The sequence below is a fragment of the Ranitomeya imitator genome, chromosome 8 (genome assembly GCF_032444005.1).
Source record: "Ranitomeya imitator isolate aRanImi1 chromosome 8, aRanImi1.pri, whole genome shotgun sequence".
NCBI classification, from domain to species: domain Eukaryota; kingdom Metazoa; phylum Chordata; class Amphibia; order Anura; family Dendrobatidae; genus Ranitomeya; species Ranitomeya imitator.
The window spans coordinates 136,405,064-136,432,301 of record NC_091289.1 but is presented as its reverse complement, the minus strand read 5'-3'; the positions used below and the strand labels follow the sequence as shown (position 1 = coordinate 136,432,301).

The 27,238-nt window shown below is 43.4% G+C and overlaps 1 protein-coding gene across 3 annotated transcripts in view; it reads left to right on the top strand.

The window, feature by feature from the left end:
• VAV3 (vav guanine nucleotide exchange factor 3) overlaps window positions 1-27,238 on the top strand; it is a 237,549-nt gene that overhangs the window by 109,532 nt on the left and 100,779 nt on the right. For all 3 annotated transcript variants that reach the window (XM_069737388.1, XM_069737389.1, XM_069737387.1), the window contains exons 3-9: window positions 2,644-2,702; window positions 6,152-6,217; window positions 13,777-13,888; window positions 17,214-17,306; window positions 19,627-19,695; window positions 21,505-21,608; window positions 25,402-25,501. In XM_069737388.1, the coding sequence (XP_069593489.1) occupies window positions 2,644-2,702; window positions 6,152-6,217; window positions 13,777-13,888; window positions 17,214-17,306; window positions 19,627-19,695; window positions 21,505-21,608; window positions 25,402-25,501 (603 nt within the window). The remainder of the gene's footprint in view (window positions 1-2,643; window positions 2,703-6,151; window positions 6,218-13,776; window positions 13,889-17,213; window positions 17,307-19,626; window positions 19,696-21,504; window positions 21,609-25,401; window positions 25,502-27,238) is intronic.

Genomic DNA, 27,238 nt, shown 5'->3' with positions numbered 1-27,238 from the left:
AGATTAATATTCGGACCTGCCGCGGTTCATCAGGACCAGAGATGGTGCACTGACTAGAGATTAATATTCGGACCTGCCGCGGTTCATCAGGACCAGAGATGGTGCACTGATTAGAGATTAACATTTGGACCTGACGCAGTTCATCAGAACCAGAGATGGTGCACTGATTAGAGATTAACATTTGGACCTGCCGCGGTTCATCAGGACCAGAGATGGTGCACTGATTAGAGATTAATATTCGGACCTGCCGCAGTTCATCAGGACCAGAGATGGTGCACTGATTAGAGATTAACATTTGGACCTGACGCAGTTCATCAGAACCAGAGATGGTGCACTGATTAGAGATTAATATTCGGACCTGCCGCGGTTCATCAGGACCAGAGATGGTGCACTGATTAGAGATTAATATTCGGACCTGCCGCGGTTCATCAGGACCAGAGATGGTGCACTGATTAGAGATTAATATTCGGACCTGCCGCGGTTCATCAGAACCAGAGATGGTGCACTGATTAGAGATTAACATTCGGATCTGCCACGGTTCATTAGGACCAGACATGACACACTGATTAGAGATTAACATTTGGACCTGACGCAGTTCATCAGAAACAGAGATGCTGCACTGATTAGAGATTAACATATGGACCTGACGCGGTTCATCAGAACCAGAGATGGTTCACTGATGAGAGATTAAATTCGGACCTGACGCAGTTCATCAGGATCAGAGATGATGCACTGATTAGAGATTAATATTCGGACCTGAGGCGGTTCATCAGGACCAGAGATGGTGCACTGATTAGAGATTAATATTCGGACCTGCCGCGGTTCATCAGGACCAGAGATGGTGCACTGATTAGAGATTAACATTTGGACCTGACGCAGTTCATCAGAACCAGAGATGGTGCACTGATTAGAGATTAACATTCGGACCTGCCGCGGTTCATCAGGACCAGAGATGGTGCAGTGATTAGAGATTAATATTCGGACCTGCCGCGGTTCATCAGGACCAGAGATGGTGCACTGATTAGAGATTAACATTTGGACCTGACGCAGTTCATCAGAACCAGAGATGGTGCACTGATTAGAGATTAATATTCGGACCTGCCGCGGTTCATCAGGACCAGAGATGGTGCACTGATTAGAGATTAATATTCGGACCTGACGCGGTTCATCAGGACCAGAGATGGTGCACTGATTAGAGATTAACATTTGGACCTGACGCAGTTCATCAGAACCAGAGATGGTGCGCTGATTAGAGATTAATATTCGGACCTGCCGCAGTTCATCAGGACCAGAGATGGTGCACTGATTAGAGATTAACATTTGGACCTGACGCAGTTCATCAGAACCAGAGATGGTGCACTGATTAGAGATTAACATTTGGACCTGCCGCGGTTCATCAGGACCAGAGATGGTGCACTGATTAGAGATTAATATTCGGACCTGATGCGGTTCATCAGAACCAGAGATGGTGCACTGATTAGAGATTAACATTCGGATCTGCCACGGTTCATTAGGACCAGACATGACACACTGATTAGAGATTAACATTTGGACCTGACGCAGTTCATCAGAAACAGAGATGCTGCACTGATTAGAGATTAACATATGGACCTGACGCGGTTCATCAGAACCAGAGATGGTTCACTGATGAGAGATTAAATTCGGACCTGACGCAGTTCATCAGGATCAGAGATGATGCACTGATTAGAGATTAATATTCGGACCTGAGGCGGTTCATCAGGACCAGAGATGGTGCACTGATTAGAGATTAATATTCGGACCTGCCGCGGTTCATCAGGACCAGAGATGGTGCACTGATTAGAGATTAATATTCGGACCTGACGCGGTTCATCAGGACCAGAGATGGTGCACTGATTAGAGATTAACATTTGGACCTGACGCAGTTCATCAGAACCAGAGATGGTGCGCTGATTAGAGATTAATATTCGGACCTGCCGCAGTTCATCAGGACCAGAGATGGTGCACTGATTAGAGATTAACATTTGGACCTGACGCAGTTCATCAGAACCAGAGATGGTGCACTGATTAGAGATTAACATTCGGACCTGCCGCGGTTCATCAGGACCAGAGATGGTGCACTGATTAGAGATTAACATTTGGACCTGCCGCTGTATCTGCTTGTCTTCTTTGTAGTCCCTACTCTTTCTATATACCGTACATCTCTCTGATCACCTGATTATTAGTGATGAGCGAGTATACTCGTTGCTCGGGTTTTGCCAAGCACGCTCGGGGGTCTCCGAGTATTTGTTAGTGTTCGGAGATTTCGTTTTCATCACCGCAGCTGAATGATGTACAGCTACTATCCAGCCTGAGTACATGTGGGGGTTGCCTGGTTGCTAGGGAATCCCCACATGTAATCAAGCTGGCTAGTAGCTGTAAATCATTCATCTGAAGCAAGGAAAACTAAATCTCTGGGCAGTTACAAATACTCGGAGGTCACGCGAGTGTGCTCTGGAAAACCCGAGCAACGAGTATACTCGCTCATCACTAGTCATTATATCATTATATCATCAGTTATTTGTCAGCACCTCTCAGGCTAAATTAATGTTGGATTAAAAATGTTTTTCTCAAATTCTGCAGTAAAAGCGCCATGCATGTAAACTGTCTGTGTTTCTTTTCCAGGTTATAGAAACTTTATCCAAACTGTCCCATACGCCCATCGCACTTTCCTGTGGAATAAGGTCAGCCATCTTTTGTTTCTTTTACTTTTTTTTCTGGAAAGTCCATGGCCTGTAATTACAGAAATGATACTTTCCAGAGTCCGGGCTATTGGCCTCTGTGGTCAGGATTAGTTTGGTGTAGTTGTGCATCACAAGAACACAGCGAGGACTGCACTGTCCCAGAAACATTTCATCATCCTGAATCTTAATGTCCCAATAGTCCAAATTTTTCAAGGGCTATTCCCATTATTAGGAGTTATCACTAGTGATGAGCGAGTGCACTCGTTACTCGAGATTTCCTGAGCACGCTCGGGTGGTCTCCAAGTATTTGTTAGTGTTCAGAGATTTAGTTTTCATCGCTGCAGCTGAATGATTTACAGCTACTAGCCAGGCTGAGTACATGTGGGGGTTGCCTGGTTGCTAGAGAACCTCCACATGTAATCAGGCTCGCTAGCAGCTGTAAATCATTCAGCTGCCGAGATGAAAACTAAATCTCTGAGCAGTCATGAATACTCGGAGACCACCCGAGCGTGCTCGGGAAAGCCCGAGCAACGACTATACTCGCTCATCACTAGTTATCACCCATCCACTGAAATGCCCTGTGTGGATGGAGCGGCAGCTGGGCATGCCACCTCTGCTACACGCATTCTCCATGGGACTGCCAGGGACGAACGAGCAGTGCCATAGAGAATGAATGAAACTATGGTGCACAAAGATAGGCGATAACTTGTAAAGATGGAAATAATACTTTAAAGGGAACCAGTCAGTAGATAATTGCACATAGAGCTTAGTAGGATTCAGCTAGTCAGTTTATAATCACACAATGTCACAGGGGAATGAAGTTAATTTCCTCCCGGCAGAGGGGCTCTGAGTGCGGGCACCGCACAGTGCCAGAACACTATTAGTCTGCAGATTAACCCCATATCTGCTGTTTAATAATGTTATTTTACATAACCGGTTCCCTTTTACATTGCTTTCTGGAATTCTGTGTGGACCGGTTCCCTTTAAAATATAAATATCATTGCTGGAAAGAGAGGCAATTGGGCCCAGATAAACTATGAACAGTATGGGATTGTATTCAGAGTCTTACTGGGCCCAAAGCCTGCATAACATGGCAACCCTAGGCTGCAAAAACACTTAAAGCTGTTGTCTTATCTTATGAAATGGGTGAAATGACAAAGTGCTTGTAACATGTAATAACTTTGCAATTTACCTGCTAATAAGGATGCTCCTCGAGAATGGAGGGATTTTTAATTCTATACTTTACAGTTCATTGTCACAGTTATCGGCCACCTCTGCAGTCTGTCAGAGGTGGTCGGTTTCTCAGGCAAGGAGCACGTGCTCGATAGCTTTCTGTAATACAGCTTGCAGTTGGTGCTTTGAAGCTGGTCAGATTCACTTTACTAGAAACATAGGAGAGCGCACAGTTCTGGCCAGTGTCACAGATATGGTACTGTCATTGTTCAGGAAACCAGTAGGCAGTGGAGTGGGAGCAGAATGCTTCTGGAAATGAGATGACCCCTTTAACAGGCAACTCAGAGCAGCACATCAGCCCCTTATTAGAATTATTTGAACACAGGATACAGCTTCCCGAATCTTCAGCAATTATCTATTACCAAAGCTGTGTTTTACCTTCAATGGCTACTGCAGAGGAGATGTAGCATTACATGCTAATACATGGCTGTGTTATGTAAGCCTGAGCGAGTTAGTGTTTCTGATGGGACAACCCCTTAAAGGGAATCTGTCACCAGGTTTTTACTACCCCATCTGAGTACAGCATAATATAGGGGCAGAGACCCTGATTCCAGCGATGTATCACTTACTGTGCTGCTTGCTGTAGTTTTGATAAGATCACTGCTTTATCTGCTGCAGATTCCCCAGTTGTCTGAATGCTGAGCTCTGTATAACCCCACCCACAACACTGATTGGCAGCTTTCTCTGTGCACGGTGCATAAGCAAAGAGCTGCCAATCAGTGTTGGGGGCGGAGTTATACAGAGCTCATGAATATGGCGGACTACATGGCAGCAGATTTACTAGTCCTCTAGTTATAATCTCCTGCTAATAAAACTACTGCAAGCAGCTAAGTAAGTGATGCATCACTGAAATCAGGGTCTCTACCCCTACATTATTCTGCTCTTAAATTATGTGGCAAAACCGTCTGACAGATTCCCTTTAAAGTCATTCATCGTATCTCCTGTGTTCACAGTTGTACCAGTGCTGCATGCCTACAATCTACTGCCCCCCGCACCCTACATCCAGTGCTGGGGTCTGCCTCTGTGGGTGGTAGACCCCCAACAAATATACACCAATATATGTAAGAAGATATGAAGCCTCTAAGAGCCGATATACGAGGCTACGGTAAATTGCACCACAGTCCGGACCTCCCATCCACGTCACTGGTAATTGTGGTTGCGGTGTCACTTTGTGCTGCTCACACCTTACATTACATCAACCCTCAGAACATCTGTGCTTAATATTACAGCATGAATATTTTATCAAGGTCTGATGTTTGCATCTATTATGCAGATCTGCGAGAAAATCTCAGAATATTAATTTTACAAGAAAATTCTTGTTATTGTAAGGTAGGACACGGGAGAAACATCCCCACGATCCATCCAGAGAAAATCCGTCACCAAGTCAAGTGGATATTCATCTAACCACTGATTTCAGTGATGAATTATTCACTGACCTCCGTTATGGCTGTTCTCACGGTAATGTCACACTGTGACGGCGAGAAGGGCGGTCCGGGAAGGGGGTCCGTAATGATGGCATCCAGTGATTATACACAAGAATAGGGGAATATATACACAGATCAGACCCCACCGATCAGCACCTCATCACTAATTTGTTGTATAAGATATACAGTAGCTGGTTTTCAGCAAACAACCCCTTTAAATGCTTATATTTTGGGCTAGAAAACATTTTTGTGATTGGGTTTGCACCATTTGACTTTTTGCTTCCCTTGTTGCTGGCTGCAGAAAGAGTTTGCTGAGAATCTGTCAGTGCGCTTGTGCTGAAAGGGTATATGTACTGTAAGCCTTTTATCTGTCTTTTACTGAGCTGATTTCTGACCACATCAAAGTTCAACTCAATTTTGATGTGATCTGTGGTCATAAATCAGCTCAGGTGAGTACAAATCCCCCGTCAGAATGATCCCAGTTAGCTCATTCTGCAGCCAGCAATATGCCGGTAAACAGAGAGTGGTTATTAGGTGGGCACAGAATCTTTTTGCTGATTTTTTTTTAATCCTCAAGTATTTTATTAGGAGAACTGCAATATACAGCCAGTGTAGAAGCCAAACCGTGCAAGCCTTTTTTTTTTTTTTTTTTTAAGGAAACCCTATTGCAAAATTATATTTATCCCCAAGAAATGAATTTAAATGGAAAAAAACAGATTTACAAATGATTTTGACTTTTATTGTGCTTGCTGTAGAGAATGTCTAACACTTTTCTTGTGTGCATTTACTTAGGCCGTTTCCAACAGAAGAGAGTGTACAAGATGAAGACATCTACAAAGCATTGCCTGACCTGATTGAGTAGGTGTTTCATGTGTTTATGGCCATGTTCACATGTTCAGTATTTGGTCAGTATTTTACCTCAGTATTCGTAAGTCAAAACTAGCTCCTGGTTTTGGCTACAAATACTGAGGTAAAATACTGACCAAATACTGAGAGTGTGACCGTGGCCTTTCAGTCAAGTATTGCTGGTATTGTGGGGTGGAAATGTCTCCGGTGACAGCAGCTCTGCCGTGAAGAAGCAGACCATACACAGTTATATATTGCTGGAGTACATGACACATACAAATGAGCTGTCCTCTGTTGTGTCAGTCACTACAGTGCCATGACACTGGGTATTCGTGATGCCGGTGAGTTTCACTTAAAATTGACCATTAACCCTAAACTCTTCTAATAACCCGTCTCCCACACTCTTTTAACCCATACCCCAATGACAACTCATCAAACATTTGTTTGGATAAATTGGCCACAGCAGCCTTTTATTAACATTCAATCATAACAGTTTACTTTCTTAACATTAACCCCTTAATCCCATATGACGTACTATCCCGTCCAGGTGACCTGGGACTTAATTCCCATGGACGGGATAGTACGTCATATGCGATCGGCCGCGCTCACGGGGGGAGCGCGGCCGATCGCGGCCGGGTGTCAGCTGCCTATCGCAGCTGACATCCGGCACTATGTGCCAGGAGCGGTCACGGACCGCTCCCGGCACATTAACCCCCGGCACACCGCGATCAAAGATGATCGCAGTGTGCCGGCGGTGCAGGGAAGCATCGCGCAGGGAGAGGGCTCCCTGCGGGCTTCCCTGAGACGATCGGTACACGGTGATGTGCTCACCGTGTACCGAGCGTCTTCTCCCTGCAGTCCCCGGATCCAAAATGGCCGCCGGGCTGCATCCGGGTCCTGCAGGGAGCACTTCCGGGTCAGGATCAGGCTGCAGCTGCAGCTCTAATCCTGCCCGGCTGTATGTTAGATCACCGATCTAACAGAGTGCTGTGCACACTGTCAGATCGGTGATCTGTGATGTCCCCCCCTGGGACAAAGTGAAAAAGTAAAAAAAAAAATTTCCACACTTGTAAAAAAAAATAAAAAAAAAATTCCTAAATAAAGCAGAAAAAAAAAAATATTATTCCCATAAATACATTTCTTTACATAAAAAAAAAACAAAAAAAACAATAAAAGTACACATATTTAGTATCGCCGCGTCCGTAACGACCCGACCTATAAAACTGGCCCACTAGTTAACCCCTTCAGTGAACACCGTAAGAAAAAAAAAAAAAAACGAGCCAAAAAACAACGCTTTATTATCATAACGCTGAACAAAAAGTGGAATAACACGCGATCAAAAAGACGGATATAAATAACCATGGTACCTCTGAAAACGTCATCTTGTCCCGCAAAAAACGAGCCGCCATATAGCATCATAACCAAAAAAATAAAAAAGTTATAGTCCTGAGAATAAAGCGATGCCAAAATAATTATTTTTTCTATAAAATAGCTTTTATCGTATAAAAGCGCCAAAACATAAAAAAAATGATATAAATGAGGTATCGCTGTAATCGTACTGACCCGAAGAATAAAACTGCTTCATCAATTTTACCAAACGCGGAACGGTATAAACGCCTCCCCCAAAAGAAATTCATGAATAGCTGGTTTTTGGTCATTCTGCCTCACAAAAAATCGGAATAAAAAGCGATCAAAAACTGTCACATGTCCGAAAATGTAACCGATAAAAACGTCAACTCGTCCCGCAAAAAACAAGACCTCACATGACTCTGTGGACCAAAATATGGAAAAATTATAGGTCTCAAAATGTGGAGACGCAAAAACTTTTTTGCTATAAAAAGCGTCTTTTAGTGTGTGACGGCTGCCAATCATAAAAATCCGATATAAAAAACTCGCTATAAAAGTAAATCAAACCCCCCTTCATCACCCCCTTAGTTAGGCTAGGTTCACATTGCGTTAATGGGTTAACGCTAACGGACAGCGTTGCACGGCGAAAATGTCACAATTAACGCCGTGCAACGGGTCCGTTAGCACAACCATTGACAGCAATGTGATTTTCGGGTGTAGCGCATCGCTAGAGCGTGCCATTTTCGGCTCGCGCTAGCAAGGTGCCGTTCTTTTGTGGCGCGCCTCAGACGCTGCTTGCAGCGTCCGCGGCGCGCCCGAGGTCCGATCCCCGATCTTCCAGAGCGGGGACGTTAACGCGACCACTAAACACGACACCTAAAAAGACATTGCGTTAGCGCAATCCGCTAGTGCTAAACGGATTTCCCTAATGCAATGTGAACCTAGCCTTAGGGAAAAATAATAAAATTAAAAAAAATGTATTTATTTCCATTTTCCCATTAGGGTTAGGGTTAGGGCTAGGGTTAGGGCTAGGGTTAGGGTTAGGGTTTGTATTACATTTACGGTTGGGATTAGGGTTGGGATTAGAATTAGGGGTGTGTCAGGGTTAGGTGTGTGGTTAGGGTTACAGTTGGGATTAGGGTTAGGGGTGCGTTTGGATTAGGGTTTCAGTTATAATTGGGGGTTTCCACTGTTTAGGCACATCAGGGGCTCTCCAAACGCGACATGGCGTCCGATCTCAATTCCAGCCAATTCTGCATTGAAAAAGTAAAACAGTGCTCCTTCACTTCCGAGCTCTCCCGTGCGCCCAAACAGGGGTTTACCCCAACATATGGGGTATCATCGTACTCGAGACAAATTGGACAACAACTTTTTGGGTCCAAGTTCTCTTGTTATCCTTGGGAAAATAAAAATTTGGGGGGCTAAAAATCATTTTTGTGGGAAAAAAAAGGATTTTTTATTTTCACGGCTCTGCGTTGTAAACTGTAGTGAAACACTTGGGGGTTCAAAGTTTTCACAACACATCTAGATAAGTTCCATGGGAGGTCTAGTTTCAATATGGGGTCACTTGTGGGTGGTTTCTACTGTTTGGGTACATCAGGGGCTCTGCAAATGCAACGTGACGCCTGCAGACCAATCCATCTAAGTCTGCATTCCAAATGGCGCTCCTTCCCTTCCGAGCTCTGCCATGCGCCCAAACAGTGGTTCCCCCCCACATACGGGGTATCAGCGTACTCAGGACAAATTGAACAACAACTTTTGGGGTCCAATTTATTCTGTTACCCTTGTAAAAATACAAAGCTGGGGGCTAAAAAATCATTTTTGTGAAAAAAAAAAAGAATTTTTATTTTCACGGCTCTGCGTTATAAACTGTAGTGAAACACTTAGGGGTTCAAAGTTCTCACAACACATCTAGATAAGTTCCTTGGGAGGTCTAGTTTCTAATATGGGGTCACTTGTGGGGGGTTTGTACTGTTTGGGTACATCAGGGGCTCTGCAAATGCAACGTGACTCCTGCAGACCAATCCATCTAAGTCTGCATTCCAAATGGCGCTCCTTCCCTTCCGAGCTCTGCCATGCGCCCAAACAGTGGTTCCCCCCCACATATGGGGTATCAGCGTACTCAGGACAAATTGGACAACAACTTTTGGGGTCCAATTTATTATGTTACCCTTGTGAAAATACAAAACTGGGGGCTAAAAAATAATTTTTGCGAAAAAAAAAAAAAATTATTTTAACGGCTCTGCGTTATAAACTGTAGTGAAACATTTGGGGGTTCAAAGCTCTCAAAACACATCTAGATAAGTTCCTTATGGGGTCTAGTTTCCAAAATGGTGTCACTTGTGGGGGGTTTTAATGTTTAGGCACATCAGGGGCTCTCCAAACCAACATGGCGTCCCAACTTAATTCCAGTCAATTTTGCATTGAAAAGTCAAATGGCGCTCCTTCCCTTCCGAGCTCTGCTATGCACCCAAAAAGTGGTTTACCCCCACATATGGGGTATCGTCGCACTCAGGACAAATTGCACAACAACTTTTGTGGTCTAATTTCTTCTCTTACCCTTGGGAAAATAAAAAATTGGGGGCGAAAAGATCATTTTTGTGAAAAAATAAGATTTTTTATTTTTACGGCTCTGCATTATAAACTTCTGTGAAGCACTTGTTGGGTCAAAGTGCTCACCACACATCTAGATAAGTTCCTTAAGGGGTCTACTTTTCAAAATGGTGTCACTTGTGAGGGGTTCCAATGTTTAGGCACATCAGGGGCTCTCCAAACGCAACATGGCGTCCCATCTCAATTCCAGTCAATTTTGCATTGAAAAGTCAAATGGCGCTCCTTCCCTTCCGAGCTCTGCCATACGCCCAAACAATGGTTTACACCCATATATGGGGTATCAGCGTACTCAGGACAAATTGGCCAACAATTTTTGAGGTCCAATTTCTTCTCTTACTCTTGGGAAAATAAAAAATTGGGGGCGAAAAGATCATTTTTGTGAAAAAATATGATTTTTTATTTTTACGGCTCTGCATTATAAACTTCTGTGAAGCAATTGGTGGGTCAAAGTGGTCACCACACATCTAGATAAGTTCCTTAGGGTGTCTACTTTCCAAAATGGTGTCACTTGTGGGGGGGTTTCAATGTTTAGGCACATCAGTGGCTCTCCAAACGCAACATGGTGTCCCATCTCAATTCCTGTCAATTTTGCATTTAAAAGTCAAATGGCGCTCCTTCCCTTCCGAGCTCTGCCATGCGCCCAAACAGTGGTTTACTCCCACATATGGGCTATCAGCGTACTCAGTACAGATTGTACAACAATGTTTGGCATCCATTTTATCCTGTTACCCTTGGTAAAATAAAACAAATTGGAGCTGAAATAAATTTTGTGTGAAAAAAAGTTAAATATTCATTCTTATTTAAACATTCCAAAAATTCCTGTGAAACCCCTGAAGGGTTAATAAACTTCTTGAATGTGGTTTTGAGCACCTTGAGGGGTGCAGTTTTTAGAATGGTCTCACACTTGGGTATTTTCTATCATATAGACCCCTCAAAATGACATCAAATGAGATGTGGTCCCTAAAAAAAAATGGTGTTGTAAAAATGAGAAATTGCTGGTCAACTTTTAACCCTTATAACTCCCTAACAAAAAAAAATTTTGGTTCCAAAATTGTGCTGATGTAAAGTAGACATGTGGGAAATGTTACTTATTAAGTATTTTGCGTGAGATATCTCTGTGATTTAAGGGCATAAAAATTTAAAGTTGGAAAATTGCGAAACTTTCTAAATTTTCGCCAAATTTCCGTTTTTTTCACAAATAAACGCAAGTTATATCGAATAAATGTTACTACTAAAATGAAGTACAATATGTCACGAGAAAACAATGTCAGAATCGCCAAGATCCGTTGAAGCGTTCCAGAGTTATAACCTCATAAAGGGACAGTGGTCAGAATTGTAAAAATTGGCCCGGTCATTAACGTGCAAACCACCCTCGGGGCTTAAGGGGTTAAACCCCAGGGAAGGCGGTCCTCGAAGCCCCAACAATTAACCAACTCATGTCCAATCTCCATAATTTGGCCTCCAGGTCGTGTCTTTGCCTCTAGCCGCTATGCACCAGCTCAGAGACGCTTAAAGGACTCGCCCGGCCAATATCCGCCAGAATCCCATGGCCCCCGTCATCTCGACTGTATAACCACCAATTTCCTTTCCATTTTCTAAATCACACCAGGGGGAGTCCAGGATCTTAAAAATCCCCCCCCCTCCAAGCCGCCATTTCTTAGCACCACCAACTTCGAGGACCTCTTTCCCCCCGCCTTGCTACCACGACGAAGCATACCTACAGAACCCTTAGTGCAACCAATCCAACCCTTACCAAGCATGCCCTAAACGCTCGACAAGAAGTCTCCAACTTTCGTAAAAGACCAGAAATTCTGCAAAGTTAAGGGAGGGTGGGTGGGAGCTTGTTCTATTGCTAAGAGGGCACCAAAATGGTTGCTCCTCTAAGATGGGTGCCCCCTTTTATAATCGTCCCCCCCGTCGCCTCCTAGCCAATCCGTGGGCCCCGATTCAAATCAAATCGCCTCTTCACTCTACACTATTACCCCCTCCCTTCTGTTCACTCCCTATAGGCCCACTCAACCCTGTCATGTTGTCCTCCCTTAAAGGCCTGCGGCCCAGTACGTCCTCACTGCTGCTACAGCACACACAAGCCTGACATCACCAAGCACAATGTCAGCCGTTGGTTGGAGTGGAGTATAGCACGCTGCCATTTGGTTCTAGAGCAGAGGAAGTATAGTTTATGGAGTGATGAACCACATTTCATTGTCTGACCATATGATGCATTAACCTGAGGTTGGCAGATACCTGAAGAACGACACCTGCCGGATCGTAGGAGGAGGCTGCTGTGGCTGAAACATCAGTTCCCTTTTCCTGCAACAGTAGAGTGGGCCAACCATGACGGTCCTACTAGTTCACCACCATCCACCTCTGCCTCGTGGGTCAGCGGCCACTATCATCTTGAATGGGCTCTCTCAGCCTCTTCTCCTCTTGTTTAGTGGACTCCTAGTATAGGAGCAGAGAGCCTGATTACAGGGATGAGTCACTTACTGGGCTGTGTTTCGCTGTTCCAATACAATCAATATTTTATCATCAGGAGATTATTATTACAGTACAACTGGCCTCGTTCCTCCTAGTCCAACCCAGCCCCCAGCACTGATTAGACGATCTTGGCCACTATACATTGCACACAGTAAGCTGTGGTGTGAGTGGTTACACAGGGCTCAACTATTGAGCTTTGCTAGATCTGCAGCAGAGAAAACTGATTCTAGCACAGCTACTGCACCCAGTAAACTAAGTGATGTATCGCTGGAATCAGTGTCTCTGTCTCTAAATCATATTGCTGTCAGTATGTAGCAAAAACCTGCTGGCAGATTCCCGTTAAGAAAGACACCCTGAGTTGGGCAGGAGACGCACATCTCTGTGCTGTATGGAATTGTTTTTTTATCAGGTGGAGGGAGAGGACCCACAAATCCAGGAGCCCCAGGTTAAATCTTCAGAAAGCGGTCCGTTGTGCTCTTTAACATCTTTCAGACATCATTAATGAAAGCAATCAGGTGAAAAATGGAGTATTTTCTTCTTATTATTCTATCAGCAGTAGTGATGAGCGAACATGCTCGGATAAGGTGTTATCTGAGCATGCTCATGTGCTAACGAGTGTCTTCGGTGTGCTCGAATAATATGTTCTAGTCCCTGTGCCTGCATGTCTTGTGGCTGTTCGACAGCTGCTACGCATGCAGGGATTGCAATCTACTGTCTAGTGCCGCAAAACCTGCAGCCGCAGGGACTCAAATATATTATTCAAGCACGTCGAAGACACTCGATAGCACATGACATCCTTTTTTTTTTAAATTATTTTATTTTGTTTTATTTATTTTTAGCACAGAAACAAACACACTGAAAAAAATGTGTCTTGTGCACTATAGGCATGCGTTCCCATTGCTATTAATGTTAAGCTTAATAATATTACGTTTATTTTAAGCATTTTTTGTGTTCTTTTTGGTGTGGATTTCGTGATAAATTCCACGTCCGCAGACTCATCATAATGCAGGCAGAAAATAAAAGATAAAGCAAAAGGAAAACAGTGCTATAAAATATCTCACAAATATATCGACTTTATTAAATATAAAACAGATCATCTGGGTGATATCAGTCTATTGCTTTTTCGTTTGCAGTGAATCTGGGATGGAAGAAGATGATGAGTTGTATTACGACTGCGTGTACAGGGAGGATGAAGCAGATGAAGTGTATGAAGACCTTATGAAGGCCGAGGTCGCCGTGCCCAGTGTACGGACGGTTCAGAGTAATGTGACTGTATTGTCAGCAGGACTATAAGGCCGCATTCAGACGCTGATTTTTCACGTACTTTTTCTGTCCATGATTTTCATGGGTAGAACATGTCCCCATTATAATCTATAATCTACAGATTATATATATAATCTATATATTTTGGGGAAAAAAATCACAGAGACTTGTCTGATTTTGATTCAAGTCGCAGATCAAAATGACCCCTTCAAGTCTACAGGTCCATGATTATCATTTCAATCAGTAGAAGAAGCTTTGCAATTTATTTGCTTTTTTAATACGAGAATACCTCGAAACTAACAGTAAATACCGACATCTGCCCAAATACCGACGAAAATCTGATCCAAAATACTGATGAAAATCGGACTGTTTTTTTTTTTTTTTGCCTTACCAGAAAAATCACTGTCATCTCAATGAGCCTTACAAGTCTTCTAGCACCCACTGAATGATTTTTCTCCTCCTATGCGTGCTGATTTAGAGCAATCACTACGGCCTCCATTGATCAGTTGCATTTTATTTTAAGGGCTCATTTCCACTTGCGAGAAAAACGGACGAGTGCAATCCGATAAAAAATCAGATTGCACTCGGACCAATGTTATTCAATGGTGACATCTCATCTGCGATTTTTTTCTCAGCTGAAATCGGACAGAGAAAAAAAATCGCAGCATGCTGCATATTGCTGCGATTCTCGGACGAGACTCGCCAATGTAAGTCAATGGGTGCGAGAAAAAAATCGCACAGCACTCGGACCATGCGAGTGCTGTCCGATTTTTACGCACCGGTGTCCTTTGAAAAGCCGGTAATTCAGTGCGATGTACAGTAAAATTACACTGACAGGTTAGAATAGAACAGATATATACACATAGAATAGGTATATATACATATATATATGTCAGTGAGACACCTATATATATATATTTATATTTAATGCAGCACTAGATAGCAGAAAAGCTGGTAATTCAATTGCCGGCTTTTGCTATCTCCTTCACAAACCCGACAGGATATGAGACATGGTTTACATACAGTAAACCATTTCATATCCCTTATTTTGTTACATATTCCTCACTACTAATGTAAGAAGTGTCTTTGTGTAAAATTTGGTGGCTCTAGCTGTTAAAATAAAGGAAAACACTAAAAAGCACAGTAAAACCAAAAACACTCTGTTGCAAAAAAAAAAAATCACAGTGGACAGCAAGTGCTAGTAAAAAGATTGAAAAAACAGGGTATTTGGTTGATACGTTTTTTTGCAAAAAATGTATATTAAGCCGCTCTACCAAACGTCAAGGTATACCCATATCAGAGCAGTCCTAACTAATGTATGTAATCCCTGTCTGATGTATTTAAAACCTGGTCATATGTACAATACTTGTATGAGCAGGATTCAGAAAAGGAATGTCCATGTGGACGCGCTGGACAGAACGGCTCCTGTGCGCACAGCTCAAAAAAGAGGGGTGGAGGCCTCCCCACTCTTGTGGACAGAAGATGTCATACGGATGTTGCGATAAAAAAAATCGCATGACACTCACATGACAATCGCATGATTTACCTCCGTTTTTTCGGTCCGTAAATCGGACCGTTTTTTTTCCTCTCAAGTGGAAGTGAGCCCTAAGTCACTTTTCTGGAGTACAGTTGCGCTAAATTTTACAATTTTGTAAAAAGTCGCAGTTGATGAATTATTTCCCCCCAAAACATCTGGAATCGCCAAGTAGCCCATATAAAATAGACTTAAAAAAAGGTGCAAATAGAAAAATAAACTGGGTGCAAATAAAAAGCGCAAAACACATAAAAAATAGGTGAAAAGGCAATGATGAATCTGGGCCTTTTGGTTGTTTGGTGTCATGTAGCGGTAACATAAACTTTTCTACCACTCAGTTGCCAATGCTTTAACCACTTGGTGACTTTTGACAGACCGAGTATAATGAATTTTAATATTAAAAGTATTGTTATCATTATAATTAGTAATATTTATAAAGCGGCTCCGTTGTAGTGATATTGACTTTCTATTTTAGTGTTGAGCCTAGTTATTTAGCATTCAATCATGTCTAATTAGCGGCTATTTATTGCTGTTGTCTGGGAGCCATATAGCCGACATTTGGCTGATCTGAGCCTTCTGGTTATTGAACTGTCTGTATTATTTGTCTGCAAAAAAAAGTCAGTCTGTTAAGTTATCTAAGATGCAAAACTGGCTTAATAGTATTTTCTGGGATCAGAATATTTATGGCCATCAATATTACATTAGTGCAAAACCCCTTTAAATAAACTTGGATAAGACTGTGTAAGGCCACGTTCCCACGACCGGAGACCGTATGTATTTCTATGCAGCCGCACGCTCCGGTAATATATTGCAGTCATCATACTATATAGCACTGTGTACTTACAATTGCTCATTTTGCCTTTCTACCCAGTACATTCTTCTCTTATCTCTGCTCTAAGCTAATTCTTCTCTATGAAGAAACATGAAGTCTCTTGTCCTTGGAAAAATCATCACCCTCTTCAACTTCTGAATGGCTCCTCTGCTCCTCCCTCCTACCAGAGACTTTTCAGTGACTTATGACTCATACAGGGAAAATTGACCTCCTGTTTCTACATAGAGCTTAGAAGGATTCCGCTAGTTAGTTTTTAATCATGTGATGTCATAGACCTAATGGAAAAGAGAAGAATTTACTGGGTAGAAAGGCAAAATAAGCAATTGTAAGTACACAGTGCTATATAATATGATTGCAATATATTAAGTGGATAAACATTCTGATGGGAGGAGGAAGAGTGCTTCTTTAAGTTTTCTAGTGGTTTTCTAATAGGATTGGGTAGTGGAGGAGTTTATTAAAAGGACTGTCAGCACAAAATGACTGTTCAAACCAAGCACATGCGCTAAATTGATTTTTCAGAGCACCTACTTGTTTTCCCTCTGTCTCCGCTCTCCTCTTCCTTGATTGATAGGTTTGGCATTACAGGAGTCAGAGGAGGGCGGAGGTAAGTGGGAAGGTGCACTGAATTGCTCGGCCAAACTATAGGTCTTCGGCGCATCGGTGCTTGGTTTGAACAGTCATTTTGTGCTGTCAGTCTCCATTTAAAGAAGTATTTTAGCCTTATGTAGTATTTTTAAAAGGCTGTATAAATAGCAGAACATGTCAAAAGGATTTGTATTTTCCTTTGTAATCCAGCGTTTGCCACACACCTCACTTCACTGCTGGTGCCCGGGGATTTATACCATATTCGGCCCTTGTTATGGGGTTGGAAAACCCTTTAAGATCATTGCTACTGTCATTTTTCTTTTGGTCCGGTAATTTGCCTATTTATTTCTTTGTAGAGGACTGCAGAGAGTGACATTCGGTGCTGTTGCCTCTTCGAAATAAAGCATACAGAGGAGAAATATTCAGAGACCTTGGAATCTATAGAAAAGGTATGTGGCAGGATCCAGGCTGGGTGACACATTCATTATGATCCGTCTTGTAGTGGATGCCATGGACTCGGGAGGGACCATCTGGGTATTACTGGGTACAATGGCCACTCCCTGCACTCAGGGCCGTGGTATGGCGAGAGCTTAGTGTCACCGTGGTGTTTGTATATTGTGCCACTCATTCAAAGTGAATGAGAACTGCGGTAATTCCGGAGATCATATTGCTCCAGGCATGTTACTCTGCTTAGATAGTGCGGCAGAGAACTTGTCGGTGGCTGCTACATCTATCAGCATTGAATTCTGCAAACAGCTTTTTCAGAGAAAGAGAGGGCAAGCTCTCTAGCGCCACCTATTGGATGTAGAAATCCTAAAAGTAAACATCGAGCATTGCCACATGGCTTAGGATACAAAGCCAAACTAGTCAGTCTGTTTGCAGACGTGTTTCAGGGTGTTTGCCCATCATCAGTGAAGAGGCTATTTGCAGGTTTAAGTTCCTAGGAAAGCATTGCATTGCCTATAAATTTACTTGCATAAACTTGGTGCTACCCACAATGAGAAACATTGCCCCTTAGATCACCTGTGAGAGGCTTCTCACCCAGCCAGACCAGTCCTCCTGCTTTGTACTGATCAGGGGCCAACACCCCGAAACACATGTCCGCAAATGGAGTATCTGGTTTTGCTTGTTTTGCTATATCGTATGACAAGACTCGTTATTGGGTCAATATTGAATTTTAGGATTGCTATCTCTAACCGGTGGCACCAGATTTCAAGTCTTCTTACTCTCAGAGATGGTTATTTGCATATTTCAGTTTCCAGGTGAGCATTGCATGGCCTATAAGTTGCCTTACGCTGACTTAGCACTCTCATCAAGGAGAAACTTTACCCTTTAGACCCCTTTGATTCGGAAGTCATGCTTTACTCCCTTTATAGCTCTTTTACTTTTCATTTTTGAGCTATAAAGGGGAGCATTTATCTGCCTTTTGGCTAACATCAAGTTTAGTGTCTACTGGTGGCGGTGTGTTTGGCCTCGCCCTTTGACGCAGAAGAAGATATATTATGGCACCCTAGTTGGAAATTTCAGGGTGTTCATCGGCTCCCAGTCAAGTAACCCCCCATTCATAGGATCGAAGGCATGAGCTGGGGTTAAGTTTGAAAACCCAAGTTGCAGAAGTGTCCCGGGGTGGTGATGGGGTGCCTGAACTCATTGGGTGTGGGACCCAAACTGAGTTTCACGGGTCACTGTATGCACTTCTTCTTTCTCATTTTTTAAACCCACCCTCTTATTTCGGGCCTTGTTTTTACACTTCCCGTCTGAACGTTCAGATAGTATTACACTGCATCAGTATTTATCTTATTAGTTTTTCACGGTGTGTCTACCTTGGCACGTGTGTCTATTGCTAGGATTTTTCAGGTTGTGGTTCCTATATGGTTTACCTCTTTTTTGACCGGTCTGGGGGACGGAGTGTGTGGTCATCAGGTTGCGCTCCCTCCGGCAAATACCAGGCTCTTTTCATCAGAAGGAGCACTGCCCTAAACTGGGCTCCTAGTTCCCCAGATGGGAGCATGACTGAGGCTACTTTCACACTGGTGTTTTTTGCAATACGTCGCAATGCGTCGTTTAGGGGAAAAAAAGTTCAAAGTTGTTTGCAGGATGCGTTTTTGCCCCATAGATTAACATTAGCGACGCATTGTGCGCCGTGTTGTGGCGGACCGCCGGGAGCAAAAGACGTTACATGTAACGTTTTTTGCTGCCGACGGACCACTTTTTCCGACCGTGCATGCACGGCCGGAACTCCGCCCCCACCTCCCCGCACCTTACAATGGGGCAGTGGATGCGCAGGAAAAATGCATCCGCTGCCTCTGTTGTGCCTCCGTTTCACTGCTAGCGTCGGAACCTCGGCCCGACGCATTGCAACGGGCCGAGTCCGACGCTAGTGTGAAAGTAGCCTGAGTCTCCCTAAGCTTCGGCAAGGGAAGACCACCAATCCTTGACTTTCACTGTGGCCATTTAGTCCAGAGAGTTGGGGAATGTTTATTGGGGGCCCTTCTTTTTGGGAGTGGGCTACGATAGACTGCATCCTTGTGCACCACCACATTTTTAGACACTTGCGTGGATACAAGAGGGTTAAACTGGAGAGAGTAACGTAGGATTCCGGATCATTTTACCAATAATTTATTTCTAGTCTGCGTCCATGGAAACTCATTGCTCTGCATTGGAGCTGTTCACTGTTACTTTTAGACTATTTTACAATTTGTTTCATTTTTTTAGGGGGGTGAAGTGGAGCAAAAACAAATGGTTTCATATTTGATTCTTCTTTTACAGTTCTTTATGGATCCACTGAAGAAATTCTTGCCTACAGCAGACTTGCAAAAAATATTTATTAATATTCCTGTAAGTCACATTCATTTACATATGTTGGTTTTACTATCATCCCTGTGCACCAATTATTCTATATAACATAAAACATGCTGGAGGCAAAGATGGGGTAGAAACCGTGTAATAGTATATTATCATCAAAGCCAGGACAATGGATGTGCGCCAAGGCTCTCTGTAGCCACAGACATCTAAGCTCGTACCTAAGGTTGTATTTTGGATACTTACAGTTTATCATTAATGTCCATCCATCTATAACAGTGTATGTGTCCATTTAAAGGGAGCGCGTCATAGGATAATTATCTACTGTTTAAGTCAAGCATTTATGTTAAACATATTTTTTAGAATTTCATAGTTTCTTTTAACGCTCTACGTTAAAGATAATTTATCACCAGGTTTTTTACTAACCCATTAAAGAGCAGCATGATTTAGGGACAGATATCCTGATTCCAGCGATGTGTCACTTACTGGGCTGCTTACTGCAGTTTTGATAAAATCACATTTTTCTCTGCTGCAGTTCTCTGAATGCTGAGCTCTGTATAACCCCGCCCACATCACTGATTGGCAGCTTTCTGTGTACAAAGCCAATCAGTGGTGGGGGTGTGGTTGGACTACAGTGTAACATGTTTACTAGTCCTCTATTGATAATCTCCTGCTGATAAAACAATGTTTTATAGAAAATACACTAATCAGACAGGAAGTAAAAGATCACTGGACTTATTTATGGTTTCTGCCCCTACATCATGCTGCTCTCAGATTAGGTAGCGAAAACCTGGTGATTCCCTTTAATATCTGCATTAAACAAGAAACTCTTAAAATAGTGTAGCTGTTCGGACACTACCTTTTGACCACTGAACCTAATAATAGCCAAACGCGTTCTGTTCATCTTATTATGATCACAGGCAGATTTCCTATCACATTTTATATATGCATAACACTATATGGCCAACAATACTGCTCCCCACCTCTTAATCATTGAATTCAGGCCTGTCATTCAGTCACATTACCTCTGGTACAATGTGTTATCAAATAGGAAAAATGAAGCAATCATTTAAAATCCACTTAATAAAGTGAAATGGGGGGTCTATAAGATTAACCTTGGGGTCTATAAGGCCAGCCCTGACATTGTGCAAAATACACATAGTAGAGATGACGTATTTTATTAGATCTGTTGTCTTCGTACATTTCCTCCCCGTAGTGATGGTCAATGTACACAGAACATATACCGTTATCTTGAGCTCCTCTGTAGAGTATATGCACACATCGATTTTTCCAGCTGGGGTTATTAAGAAGAAGACGCTTCAGGAAATGCCTCAGTTTTTTTTTTTTTGCTAAAGTGACTTTTTTAGGTTTTTTTTTGCTGTTTTTTGCACTTTTTCAATTTTTTTTGCGTTACTTTTGAGCGTTTTTCAAGCATTTTTGTTGCGTATTTTTTGCTGACGTTTTAACTCCATTTAACAATGAAGTAACTGCCTGAGTTTCCTCAAGAAAAACCGCTGTCAAAACACTCCAAAAATGGCACGGGCATCTTCTGAGTCTTCCCATTGACTCAAAATGTAAGTATAGAGGATCTTCAGAGCTGAGGCCTCAAGGAAAACGGCCTGCTTCACTCAATGCCTGAACATATATATAGCAAGTAGTTTTTACATAGAAATGCGTATGTTCATTCATTTGACCATTATGTAGCATTTTTTTAAGGTAGCTTTGCTTCAGAACCTGTCGGAGAAAAAAAATTGTGTGCACCACCGCAAGTGTGGGAATTGTGGTAATACAGATGCTAAATAACTGTGTGAACGCAGTCTTATCATATCTTTGTCTTGCTCGCAGGACCTAGTGAAAGTGCACAAGAGCCTAGTGCTAGAGGTCAACGACTCCATCACACATAAGAACAGCCAAAATTTATACCAGATCTTCTTGAAATACAAAGAGAGGTATGGTGTTTTACTTTGAGAATTTTACCAAAATTTTAAGACAGCCAGTCATGTTACAAGAAGAGAACGTGAACTTTATTACTGAGAGCGGCAGGCTTTGTCATGGGCCGGGTCACACTTGCATGTGCAATGAAAGAAACTCACACGAGTCTCTCACATAAGTACCCGGCACTGCCGCCGACGGTTCGGACCGGAGCATTCAGCTGTATAGAAATACATGCACCCGAGTCCTGGCGGCAGTGCCGGGTATTGATGTGAGAGACTCGTGCGAGTTTCTCGCATTGCACACGCAAGTGTGACCCCGGCCATAGTGGCGCACCAGCGCAGCTACAGTCACTAGGGTTGAGCGACCTTCACTTTTATAGGATCGGGTCGGGTTTCACGAAACCCGACTTTTGGAAAAGTCGGGTCGAGTGAAATCGGCCGATCCTATAAAAAAGTCGGGGTCGGGGTCGGCCGAAACTCGAAACCCAATGCAGTGCATTGGGTTTCCATGGTTCCCAGAGTCTGAAGGAGCGGAAACTCTCCTTCAGGCCCTGGGATCCATATTTAAGTGTAAAATATAGAATTAAAATAAAAAATATTGCAATACTTACCCTCTGACGCGCCCTGGTACTAACCGGCAGCCTTCCTCCTTCGAATCCGCGCTTCTAGGACCTTGCCGTGACGTCGCGGTGACGTCGCGGCTTGTGATTGGCCGCGCGGCCGCCCATGTGACCGCTCGCGCGGCCAATCACAAGCCGCGACGTCACCCGCGACGTCACCGAAGGTCCTGGAAGGGCTGATTCTTAGGAAGGAAGGCTGTCGGAAGGAAGCAGGGCGCTTCCGAGGGCGAGTATATTCCTATTAGGTATATACTCACCCTCGGAAGCGCCCTGCTTCCTTCCGACAGCCTTCCTTCCTAAGAATCAGCCCTTCCAGGACCTTCGGTGACGTCGCGGGTGACGTCGCGGCTTGTGATTGGCCGCGCGAGCGGTCACATGGGCGGCCGCGCGGCCAATCACAAGCCGCGACGTCACCGCGACGTCACGGCAAGGTCCTAGAAGCGCGGATTCGAAGGAGGAAGGCTGCCGGTTAGTACCAGGGCGCGTCAGAGGGTAAGTATTGCAATATTTTTTATTTTAATTCTATATTTTACACTTTAATCTGAATTCCGATACCAATTCCCGATATCTTAAACATATCGGGAATCGGGATCGGAATTCCGATTCCAGATTCAAAAGATCGCCGACTTCATGGCCGACCCCCCACTGGGGTCGGGTCGGGTTTCATGAAACCCGACCTTGCCAAAAGTCGGCGACTTTTGAACAATTTCGACCCGTTTCGCTCAACCCTAACAGTCACCTCTCAAAGTGCACACACACCGGCTCTGCAGTGCTCACAGCTGCCGCACGCTCTGACTGAGTGGTGACTGTAGCCCCCTCTGCAAAACAGGGGAGGAATAAAGGGAGGAACAAAGTACATTTTCTCAGGATGCCGGCTGGGCACCATACTAACGCTATTAACCTGCAGGTTAACCCCATGTCTTCAGGTTAATAGCATTATCCAGTGTGACAGGTTTCCTTTAAAATTAGCTGTATGTATGTTAAAAACTTTAAGTATTGTTCATTACATGAGTGAGACATCTAAGTGCCGTCCGATTTTTTTTTTACAGACCCACAGACTTGCATTGTCAATTTTGATTTGATCCTCGGATCAAAATTGGACTTTTTAAACGGACCAATCGGTCTGAGGAAAAAATTAGACATGTGCACAGCCCCATAGAATATCATGGGTATGACTGAGTGCTATCCCTGAAAACTAGCGATAACACTCGTATGAGAAAAATTGAAATGAATGAGCCCTTAATGTGAATATGCTGGAAGCAGGGTGGATAAAAATCAATGTGTTTTTTTTTTAAAAATAAAAAAAAATCGGATTTTTTTTATTTAAATCTGATTTTTTTTAATTTAAATCGGATTTTTTTCAATAAACTGCTTTTTGAGGAAAATATTTTACCATCCAAAGGTTCTTCCATCATGAGATAAAGCTGAGTTGTTTAACTCAGTAGAATAAAGGCTGTATATGTGTAACATTCACAATGCCATGTTCTGTAGGATTAGTGGGAAGTTTCTCTCCTATATTATCACAGACGCTCGCTTTACTTACGCAGTTCTCAAAACTGAATTTGACTCCGCAGAGGTCCCAGCCTCTTCTTCACGGCAAAAATGTTAGAACATGAACAGAGTTGAGAAAAAGACCTTAATCCTATTGTTCTACAAACCTATGAATACAGAATCAACCCCTTCAGTGCCAAGTCCAAGAAGTTAGACAATATGTTTCTGATTGTTTGGAGTGGAATAGATCTGCACAACACAAGAAGAATGTGAATCTAAGTGTGAGGAGGAGGAAGGGCAAGCAGACAAGAAAATGAAAGTGAAACTTTGAGCACAATACTGCAGCATAGCCACAGACAGACAAGTCTGGATCTGTTTGTGTGTACGATCTGAGGTTTATTACATTCTTTCCTTATAATGGCAGCAGGCCGTAAAAGAGACCTAGTTTGGGAATATTTTAATGAAGCTCCTTCGCCTATCGGTAAGGCAGGCATGCATGCAAAATGCAAACGATGCAACAAAGAGATGCAAGGCCTGGTGGCGCGAATGAGGCAACATCATGAGAAGTGCGGTGATGAAGATGAGTCACTTCTCATGATGTTGCCTCATTCGCGCCACCAGGCCTTGCATCTCTTTGTTGCATCGTTTGCATTTTGCACACATGCCTGCCTTACCGATAGGCGAAGGAGCTTCATTAAAATATTCCCAAACTGGGTCTCTTTTACGGCCTGCTGCCATTATAAGGAAAGAATGTAATAAACCTCAGATCGTACACACAAACAGATCCAGACTTGTCTGTCTGTGGCTATGCTGCAGTATTGTGCTCAAAGTTTCACTTTCATTTTCTTGTCTGCTTGCCCTTCCTCCTCCTCACACTTAGATTCACATTCTTCTTGTGTTGTGCAGATCTATTCCACTCCAAACAATCAGAAACATATTGTCTAACTTCTTGGACTTGGCACTGAAGGGGTTGATTCTGTATTCATAGGTTTGTAGAACAATAGGATTAAGGTCTTTTTCTCAACTCTGTTCACGTTCTAACATTTTTGCCGTGAAGAAGAGGCTGGGACCTCTGCGGAGTCAAATTCAGTTAGGTAGAAACTTTGATTTAAATCACTGATTTAAATCAAGCCTTACTGACTAGTGATTTAAATCGTGATTTAAATCGTGATTTAAATCAGTTAGATTTAAATCAAATCCACCCTGGCTGGAAGTATCCATATGCCGCCCATTCACTCCATATAAGGCTACGTTCACATTTGCGTTGTTGTGTGTTGCGTCGGCGACGCAACGCACAACGCATGCAAAATGCGTGCAAAAACACATGGTTTTGTGACGCATGCGTCCATTTTTGGCTTGCTTTTGGACGGAAAAAAAAAGCAACTTGCTGCGTCCTCTGTGCCCTGACGCTTGCGCCAAAATGACGCATGCATCACAAAACGCAAGACAATGCATGTCCATGCGCCCCCATGTTAAATATAGGGGAGCATGACGCATGCGTCGCCGCGGCTGCGCCCGACGCAACGCTAATGTGAACGTAGCCTAAGCAATACATTCATGAGGTCCTGCTGACATATAGATACTTCCGCCACATGACAGAAGCACAGTGTGAACAAAACCGTAGCAGTATCTTTGCTTTCTATATGTACTATGTCATCTCATCAACCGTGTACACAATTGTTTTCCTCCAAAATCAGACTTCTCATCTATGGAGAATACTGTAGTCTGGTGGAGTCCGCCATATCTATCCTGGATAGCATCTCCAAAACCAGAGAAGATGTCAGATTAAAGCTGGAGGTAAGACCGGGTTTCCAATTTATTAATCATATTATTTATTACCTATTCTGCCAGGCCATCTTGAGATTCTGGCCCCCATTGTAATCATTAATCCGGAGGGTCATGTGACTGCGAATTGAATATTTTACCCTGCACCTTCTTTGCTGGGCCACACTCAAAACATTTGGGCCACTGACTAGTAACAGAATGAAGAGGGTGAATGTCCGGTAGCCCTTACTCCTGACTGGCCTAGTGACATGGCCGCCTACCCAAGCGCAGATTGAGAGGACGACCGGGCCATAATTATGCTACACAGAGGACATTGGAGGTGCCGAGCAGCTGATTCTGTATTGATGCCGATTCTGCAGTGGTACTATGGGAAATGCCAGAACAAGAAAGGAATGTATAAAAGACAGGACACGATGAAGAAAGGGGTTAATTATTTATTTAAAGGGGCATTTCAATCTTGCAAACCTGTGGATGTCATAAATGTATAGTAGATGTGGATCCCACCGAATGATTGCATGTCTGTCTTAAGAATCAGACCCAAGTGTCAGCGGAGAGGAGGGCAGATTTCCAACTCATTTGTGAGGAAGTTCAGAAAAACTCTACTGGAAACAGCAAATGGCGAGACCGTATTCTTAAGATAGATGTGGGTCCTATTGCTGGGACCTGCACTAACTATACACTTGTGGCATGTCTGGTGGATATGCTATACAGGTACAAGATGGGCATACCCTTTAACGTGCAGACTGCCATTGGTTTTTTATTAAACAAACAAATAATACAAGGTTCTGCAGAGGGTATCTGAGGATGAGCCACTTTTTACAGTGGTCCCTAATGTTAGGTGGCCATATAGATAGGGGTTATCACTTTATTGCAATGTTCACAAATTTCATGTTAGCTATGTGGAAACAATATGCAGTAGGCAGAGCTATGTTTTGCATTAAAATGACGGTGCATCATGATATAAACTGGACTTCAGTACCATCAGTGGGATACATCAGACATCATTGGTGCTCGTCCAGGAGCCGATCTGCATTATTTACTTTTTTCCGTACTCATGAGGGACAGAAAATATGAACATGAGTGTAGATATGAATCTAGCCTGTCTTCTCAACACTAAAAGCACCACTCTGGTATTTCTTTGTATTTCACAGCCGGACAGGTATCACTAACAACTTTTCCCTTCCCCTAGTAATATACCTTCCAGTTGGCATTTTCTTATCTTCTCGACGCCGCTCCGGTTGTCTCCTGCTGGTTGTGACCAGCCAGATCCCTTCTCAATGTAAGTGTATGAGAGCCAGAGCAAGGCCAGAACGTGTCCAGAGCGAGACCAGAATGTGGCCAGAATGAGGCCAGAATGAGGCCAGAACGAGGCCAGAATGTGGCCAGAATGTGGCCAGAATGAGGCCAGAACGTGTCCAGAGCGAGACCAGAATGTGGCCAGAATGAGTCCAGAATGAGTCCAGAATGAGGCTAGAGCGAGGCCAGGGAGAGGCCAGAGAGTAGCCAGAGCGAAGCCAGGGAGAGGCCAGAGCAAGGGCAGAACATGGCCAGAGCGAGGCCAGAACAGGGCCAGAACAGGGCCAGAGCGAGGCCAGAACAAAGCCTCATAAACTTACATTGAGATCTTGTCATTGTTACCTCTGAGTTCTGGTCAGTCAGGAGGCTGGCAAAAATGGGACCAGAGCAGTGCCGTGAAGAACAGAAAACATCGACTGGTAGGTATTTACTACAGACAGGGATCAGACATTC